Source organism: Dipteris shenzhenensis, chromosome 9, assembly GCF_047967505.1.
Source record: "Dipteris shenzhenensis isolate YYH24624 ecotype China chromosome 9, Dip_SZ_1.0, whole genome shotgun sequence".
In the NCBI taxonomy this organism is placed as follows: domain Eukaryota; kingdom Viridiplantae; phylum Streptophyta; class Polypodiopsida; order Gleicheniales; family Dipteridaceae; genus Dipteris; species Dipteris shenzhenensis.
Genome location: NC_141604.1, coordinates 33,697,765 through 33,705,743, shown reverse-complemented (window position 1 = coordinate 33,705,743; position 7,979 = coordinate 33,697,765). Strand labels below are relative to the sequence as shown.

The following is a 7,979-nucleotide window of genomic DNA, read 5'->3' as shown; positions in this document are numbered from 1 at the left end:
GAAGAAAGAAAGAGAGGAAAAGAGAGTAGAGAAAGAAAGAGGAGGGAAATAAGAGAGGAAGGAAAGAAGGAAAGAGGGAAAAGAGAGAGTGAGGAGGAGAGAAGAGAAAGAGGGAAAAAAAGAGAGAAAGAGAGGAAAAGAAAGGAGAGAATGAAATAGACGAGAGAAAAGAGAGGAAAAGAGAGGAGAGGAAGAAATTAAGAGAGGAGAGGTAAGAGAGGAAAAGAGAGAGGAGGGAAAGAGGAGAGAAAGAAGAGTAGGCAAGAAAGAGATAAAAAAGAGGAGGGAAATAAGAGAGGGAAGAAAGAGGACAAGAGTGAAAAGAGAGAGCGACGAAGAGAGGAGAAAGAGAGAGAAAAAAAGAGAGAAAGAGATGAAAAGAGGAGAGAGAAACAAATTAACAGAGGAAAAGAGAGGAAAGAAAGAGGAGGGAAATAAGAGAAAAAGAGGAGAGAGAAATCAAGAGAGCAAAACAATAGAAAAGAGAGAAGGAGAGGAAAAGGGAGGAGAGAAAGAAATTAAGATAGGAGAGAAAAGAGAGAGCAAGGGAGGGAGGAGAGAAACAAGGAAAAAAAGAGAGAAAGAGAGGAAAAGAAAATAAGAGAGGAGAAGAGGAGGGAAATAAGAGAAGAAAGAAAGAGAAGGAACCAGAGGCAAGAAAAGAGAGGAGGGAAAGAGGGAAAAGAGAGAGCGAGGAAGAGAGGACAGAAAGAGGGGGGAAATAGAGAAAGAGAGGAAAACAAAATAAGAGAGGAGAGAAAAGATAAAGGAAAGAAAGAGAGGAGAAAAAGATAGAAAAAAGAGAGAAAGAGAGGAAAATAGAGGAGAGTTCCTATGCTCGAGCTACAACAAATCTTGTAAGTGGAGAGGGAGAATGTAGGAGAGTATGGAGAGGTGGGAGGGAGGAGTGAGGAGGCAACCCCAATGCCATCAGTATAAGCATCGGTATCAACATTGGTATGAGAGTCGGTATGGGCGTCAGTATGAGAGGCATCAGTATGATGAGAGTCAGGACATTGGTATATATCGATGAAACAGGGGTTTGGGGGTTTCGGGTTTACAATTTTTGGGGGAGTTTGGGGGGCTTGGGAGATTTTGGGGGGGTTTTAGGGTGTTTGAACAGATTTGGGGGGATTTAGACCCCGAGGTGTTTGGGGTTTAAGGGGATTTAGGGTTTGGGGGATTGGGGAAGGTTTAGAGAATTTGGACGGGTTTAGGGAGTTAGGGGGTGTTAAGGGGGTTTTAGGGAATTTAGGGGGGGGTTGAGGGAAGTTGGGGGTTTAAGAGGGTGTTTGAGGGGATTTAGGAGGGATTTAAGGGGGGTTTAGGGGGTATTTGGGGTTTAAGGGGTTTGGGGGTTTGGGACCAAGGGCTTTAGGGAATTTGGATGGGTTTAAGGGATTTGGGGGATTTGTGTGTTTGACTTGACTGGGGGGGATGGTTTTAGATGTGTTCAAGTAGAGAGGATGAGTAGTGATAGCTCATCAGCACCTCTCGGGACTATGGAGTGGCTTTGTGAGAGATTGCCTTGTCCTTGCATGCATTATAGGCAGGGGGTTCGTCATCAGTGCCATATTGTCAAGTACCACTTGTGCAGATGTATGGAAAAGCACCACCAAAAGAGGAAATTGGTCATCATGGTAGTGCATCATCGGTAAAACAATGATATTTGAGTGATTCATGGATATTTATATTGCACAAACTAACCTTGCATCATTATACAGAATGAGAAGAGTAGTGAGGGAGAACATGCACCACCACCACAATTCAAGGAAGATGATCTTTAGGATGATTCTATAGAGGAGGATGACGGTATGGCAGACATGACGGATTCTATTTTTGGAGGCACCACAGGAGATGGGGGCAAGATGTCTGAGCATGAGACCGTGATGCAAGATTTGGCATTAACAGGCTTGTATGATGGTGCGAGGATGACAAGCTTGCCTCTCGATCTTGAATTTGTAGGCCTATGGTTGGTCATAGACAAGTGTCTCATCCTTAATGAGGTTGTGCAAATCATGTTTGAATCCTTGTTCTTTGTATCTCGTTCCTTATAGTTTTAATTAGTATCTCATTCATAAGGTTTCTTGGATATGCAAATTGCAATAGGTTGCTCCAGAAGATGTTGCCTGCCCCAAATACCATGCCCAATTCTAGAGATGGAGTGAAGAAGATGTTGACGATGGTTGGGATGGATTATGACACCATCCATGCTTGCCCTAATGATTGAATTTTGTTTTGTTATGAGTATGGCAATTTGGTTAATTGTCCAGAGTGCGGAGCATAGCACTATAAATAGGACTTGCTAGGGGAGACGATCTTAGTGAAGGCCTTGAGACATTTTCCCATCATCCCCAGAATAGCACTCATGTTTAGATGCAAGTCCATTGTGCAACTGATGACATGTGATGCTACACATTGGTCCATCGATGACACTCTGAGGATCCCTGCCAATTGTGCTACTTGGAAGCACATAGACAATATGTGGCCAAACTTTGCGAGGGAGCCACTCAATTTACTTCTCGGACTCACAATGGATGGCGTGAAACCTTTCGATTTATGCTCTACACCTTGGTCGACATGGCCCATAGCCTTGGTAAACTACAATATCCCACCATGGCTAACAATAAAGAAAGGACACCTCATGCTTGCCCTACTTGTGCTGGGGAAGTACAAGGCCAAAAATATGTACATGTAGATGGCACCCTTGATCGAGGAGTTGCAGACCCTATGGAGGGGTATACATGTCTTTGATATTTCTAGAGGCCTGAGGTGAGCCGCATACATTTTCATTAGGGGAATTTTGACTTGGACCATGCATGACTATCCAAGATATGGGGGGTGCATAGGTACATGCTTGTGACTATTGATACCATGGATCCCGATATGCCACATGCTTGGGACATCAAGGACGAGGATCAATATGTCGTTGGGGAGGTTCCCCAAGGTAAGAAAGTTGAGCGAAGAGCAAAGAGAGAAATTCAATAAGTTTTGTGTCCTCAATAGTTCCAAGATGCAAAGATAGGCAGAGAGATATGAAGAGGCCAAAGCAAAAAGAATACATAAGAGGATGAGATTTAGAGTCATGCACAAGCAAGGGTGACATATCCACCGAACCTTGCTCTTCTCCCTAGACACATGTCCCATGATTGACTACAAGAAGCTCTTCATGAAGCTGAAGATGATGGAGAGGACATAACTGATCAAGAGCGGGATCTTGCAGTCAGATGTATGCCACGTGTAAGTTCTTTACCTTTCTACTTAATTTGGGTATTTATGATCACAATCGCTAGAAAATGCATCCTCATTGTTTTAATCATGTTATTTTGTAGTACAAAAGTACAATGCATTATGGTCACATGGACGGTCTTTTTGTGTGGAATGCATCGATTCAAGGAGAGTCACATATCATTGTGGAGTCATGGCTAACTTTGTACAAGATAGCCGAGCAACTGCTTCTAATACCAATCTTCTCTCCTCACAATTAGATTATTGTGGGACCATACTTGACATCTATGGAGTTGATTTTAGAAAATTTAGTATTTTCATTCTTAGTGTCAAATGGTTTAGAAATATCTACAATGTACCAATGCTACTATCAAGAGAGATAGCAATGGCTTCTTTGCCATTGACTCCACTAGACCTTGGATTGATGAAAGTGATACTTTTGTTCTTCTAGAGCATTGTGAATAGGTACATACTAATGAATTGATTAAAAGTTAATATCTTCATTTTCAAACAAATATATTGAAAGATGTTCATATATATATATATTTATATACTTAAGCATAAATGAATATAATTACTAGCATCTAATTTGTATCTTCAACGTAGGTGGTCTTTCAATCGGATCATTTGGATCCAAGATGGTGGTACGTGGTCCAAGTTGCTCCTCAAAGCAAACATATTTTTGAAGATAGGAGTGTGGATACGGAGATGCCGGCAAAAGATCCAAAGATGTCAATGGATCTAGGGAAGAGGACAAAGATGATGATATGGGCCAAGAAGAAGGTTACAATAATGCCACTATAATGGAAGAAGGTGGCGATCACAACTTTGGAGAAGAAGAGGGAGAACTAGAGAGTGAACTAGAGGATCAAGTCTTAGGTAGACATACAATAGGGGATGATGATATGGGTGAGTGTCAAATCCCACAATTTCTTAGATCGAATATCTTGAAGTCCGTTTAAGATAAGTTATTCTTTCATCCTATTTCATTTTCTAATTGTTTGATTTCGTTTCTGGTTCCTTCATTAAGCCCAATTGCCATGTCTCCCTCAAGTTTTTAGCATGCCTGAATGAAAAAGTGAGTTTTTCTTGGAGACATGATGCTCAAATCTTTCAACAACAAGAAGAATACCTCTTGCTTTATTGTCTCTCCTTTGCCTTTGTTTGATCTCCTTTTGCTTTCTGCATTTGAATAACTTTGTACTGCTTTGCTCTCCCTCTCATGGTTCTTATGAAAAATGGCATGTTTTTTCTTTCATAGGCATCCATCTTAAACTCTTATCCACCCCATACCCCTACATAAGTAAGGATTCATCTCACCTCAAACTCTAATTCATCCCATACCCCTATATAAGTAAGTATTCATCTCACTGCTTTCTATACATTGGTGATTACCCCCTTTAAATGGTACCCTTTTTCTATTGAACAATCTTTAAATGGTACCCTTGTGTATGTAAAAAGTGTGCAGAGGTTTTTGAAAATTCCTTCTATTGAACCCCACATGCGACCCTTACATATTTGTGAGTGACCCCCCCCCCTCCCAAGTGATCAGGTATTCTAATAATAAGACATTAAGCTTTTGTTTTGTTGTATAGGGGTTGGACCAAAACATTCAACATCCATTTATCCTTTGTGAGGTGAATCCGCCAAGGTTTTTACCCCATAATTTTATAAGCTACATGCTTCAATGCTGATTTTAAATTATCCCATCTCTACATTCAAATAGGTTGATTATATTTGATGGCTATTTATTTAATCCCCTCACTTCTTTTTCCAAAGTGAAAATAAAATCCTTATGTATGTAAACTTTCTATGATAGAGGCTTATTAGATATGCACTTGGGTTACATATTTATTGTTGACCCCTTACTCCTGTCCCTCAAGCAAATCATGCTCTTGCAAATAATTGCAATAGTGAGATTCATAATGTAATGGAGAGGCACTGGAGCCCCTACATTTCATGTAAAATAGATATTGTACAAAAATGTAATTAAAAAAAAGTGCAATAATGCATCTTATTTGCAACGCTCAACATTTTATATATCCAGTTTTAAAAAGTTGGGCATATCAATGCAACCAAGTGTAATGTAAAAAATTGAACTCTTGTTTATGGTGAGAATCTTTGATTTCCATCCATAAACTAGCTTGTGATTTGATATGGATTTGATATGTTATCACATTTTACTCTTAATCTAACGAGCTCAATTGGTTTTAGCTTATAGACGTGAGCGAGGTGAGTCTTCCTTAAATGTCTCCAACTATACACAAGAATAAGGTATGCATAGGCACACAATTTAAGCATAGATTTAGGTGGGGGTGACAATTTCTTTGGTTCAAAGTTTTGAACACTTTTCAGTCAAAATTGAGTGTATAGAACAAGTTCTTATCCCTTGATGGGCTTATGCCCTTCATATAAGCCAAAGTGCGGCAATGGAGTTTAGATTACAAATGACTTACAATTCTTCCAGCCACGAATCGCCATTGATGAACTTGATGCTCAAGAAGGGCTGGGCTTCCAATGCTGTCAGCCGCCGAGCCCATGGAACTCGAAAGCTGCTGTTCGCTCCTGGCCCTGTACATTGATACTCCGCGTAGAACACGGTCCTGCAGATCATATTCTGTCAGCCATCTATCCTCTAAACCTTAAAGTCAATCTTTTATGGGTATTTTTTGCGAGCTCCGGACTGCATGTGCCATGTGGGTTTGTTGGAAGCAACGAGAGCTCGAAGGAATGGTGGGAAGCAGGCAGCAAATATATTTTATTGGGTCAACAGTTCGGAGAGAAAAGCCATTGCTGGTCTGCGTAGGACAGTGAAGCAACAATAGCAGCTGAGAGAGAGAGAGATCGAAGAGAGAAAGAGAAAGAGAGAGATAGAGAAGAATTTAGAGAGCAGTCGACTTTACTTTTGTCGCCCTCGAATTCCCCAATCATTCCAGCCTTCCGGAACCACAATTCTATCCATCCACGTATAGGCAAACACTACCCTTGAATCTTTGCCCCAGGCTCGACCTAGATACACGCTCCCATCTCCCGTCAAATTGCATTGCAAAAACGAGAACCCAGAATTTATTGATGGCTTATTCCGCTTCTGGGCTGTTACGTACCCCGCTGACTGCCCAGCTGAAACCGCATGGATATAGCAGTCCTGCAGACGACGGAAACTGCGCGTTAGGTATCCAGAAAGTTGGCATGTGATCTTGCAGCTGGAGATGAGACTGCACCCACCTTGTACAAAGATTTTCCGCTGCCAAAGATGAAGTCTATGCTCCCCTGAATGAAGCAATCTTTGAAGTAATGGCGCCCTCGGTGGTCGTAGAGAGTATCCTGATACCCGATAAAATTGCAGCTATACAACGCAACGCAGTCAGCTGTTACTCTGAAAGCCACAGCCTGACCCCCAATCTGTCCAGGCTGCGCCGGAGGAGCATCATTCTATACCAAACGTAAGTAGTGGAACGAAGTTTTGTCAGAGAAGATAATTTATCGACCATCGAAAGATATCAACAATACCACGGAGACTTGAGCAACTACGTTGTACGTACAATGCTGACCTTGAACGTGATGTTTTTCGCAACAAAGAAGTTGGAATTGATCTCCACGGTAGCGCTGTGAAAGGTGTTTAAGGGGAGGCCGCTTTTCGGATCGCGAGTAGACGCGGTATCGTTCCACACAACGATGGTGCCATTGCCCGTACTTTCCCCAATGAAGGTTATGAATTCTTTATCCTTGGGAATTGTGACCTTCTCCCTGTTCACGGCCATCCAAGACTTGTTCTAGACTGAGAGCTGCGATACGTAAACCGGATTGCTGCTTTGAACTACATTTCTGTAAATTGTAACAAGGATAACCCAGAGTAGACAGATGAGAAAAGATCACTTTCACGGGCATAGCCTGAGCATTGAGAACTTCACCTATATTCTCCGGCTCGAATGCAAACAAGGACTTGAAGTTGGTTGTACTTTGGAATCGAATTCACCGCTTTTTGGATCGTCGTAAAGTCTCGAGAACCGTTCTGAGCAACGATTATTCTACGCCATGGTCTGCTGCCTATTGTGGAGTCGGATGCGTTCGTGCACGCAGAATCTGTAAATAAAACTAGCTGGTTTGAAAGAGACGAGCTGTTCGAAGCAGAGCCATCTGACGTATTTCTCATATAGTTTAGCCATTCAGTCCAGCCATCATCTTGCGATAGCTGGCTTGGTGGTTGCGGATGCAATGAGTGGCAAGCAATGAAAGGCGGAGCGAAGACAATGGATAAAGACAAGAGCACGTGCAGCTGCATTCTAGTGATTCTGGGGTCGTGCACGCAGGGTCGACTGCCTTAGTCGAAGAAAGAGGTGAGAGGGAAGAATTTTATACATAGAACAAGTTTATGCAGGCAAAAGGCAAATCTCTGCGAGTGCGATACAGGAAGAAGAAGCTTTTAAGGCGGACAAACGGCTGTAAAATGCTGGTGCGGGAGGAATGATGATGGAGAGAGACGGTGGGAAAATGAAAGGTGGGAAACAAAGGAACAAGGAAGTTGGGTCTGGTGGGGATGGTGATGGCTTTCCAGCATGGAAACCACCAACATAAGAATAAGGCAATCATATTCTTCAGCAACAGCAACCAGAGAAGACATCTCTACTTGAAGAAGTTCATCTCTTCTCGAAGAAATTCATTTCTAAAAATGGTAGCAAAAAATCGATTGGCCTCGAGCTAAATTCTTGGGCGTGGAAATGACCGAGAATTCATTTCTTGCCGATCATTTG

General features: G+C 42.0%; 1 protein-coding gene across 3 annotated transcripts; it reads right to left on the bottom strand.

Moving 5' to 3' along the window:
* Nucleotides 1-5,621: 5,621 nt before the first annotated feature.
* On the bottom strand, nucleotides 5,622-7,541 carry LOC147898545 (putative pectinesterase 53). Of its 3 annotated transcripts, none has more exons than XM_087379807.1 (5): nucleotides 7,140-7,541; nucleotides 6,780-6,975; nucleotides 6,454-6,660; nucleotides 6,132-6,373; nucleotides 5,622-5,831 (listed from the first exon to the last, which is right to left on the bottom strand). In XM_087379807.1, the coding sequence occupies exons 1-5, from the start codon at nucleotides 7,508-7,510 to the stop codon at nucleotides 5,681-5,683; spliced, it is 1,167 nt and encodes a 388-aa protein (XP_087235933.1). In that variant the 5' UTR covers nucleotides 7,511-7,541; the 3' UTR covers nucleotides 5,622-5,680. The 3 variants fall into 3 exon arrangements, with proteins under 3 accessions (XP_087235933.1, XP_087235934.1, XP_087235936.1); XM_087379808.1 differs by having other exon boundaries at nucleotides 6,780-7,013; nucleotides 7,140-7,253; XM_087379810.1 differs by having other exon boundaries at nucleotides 6,780-7,045; nucleotides 7,140-7,231.
* Nucleotides 7,542-7,979: the final 438 nt, after the last annotated feature.

What these genes read in the sequence shown, in the direction of transcription:
- LOC147898545 (XM_087379807.1), bottom strand. Translation starts at nt 7,510, where the DNA reads ATGCAGCTGCACGTGCTCTTGTCTTTATCCATTGTCTTCGCTCCGCCT. An exon ending in CGAAAAACATCACGTTCAAG is followed by an intron (nt 6,661 to 6,779) that starts GTCAGCATTGTA and finishes CGTTTGGTATAG; the next exon opens with AATGATGCTCCTCCGGCGCA. An exon ending in GCGGAAAATCTTTGTACAAG is followed by an intron (nt 6,374 to 6,453) that starts GTGGGTGCAGTC and finishes CGTCGTCTGCAG; the next exon opens with GACTGCTATATCCATGCGGT.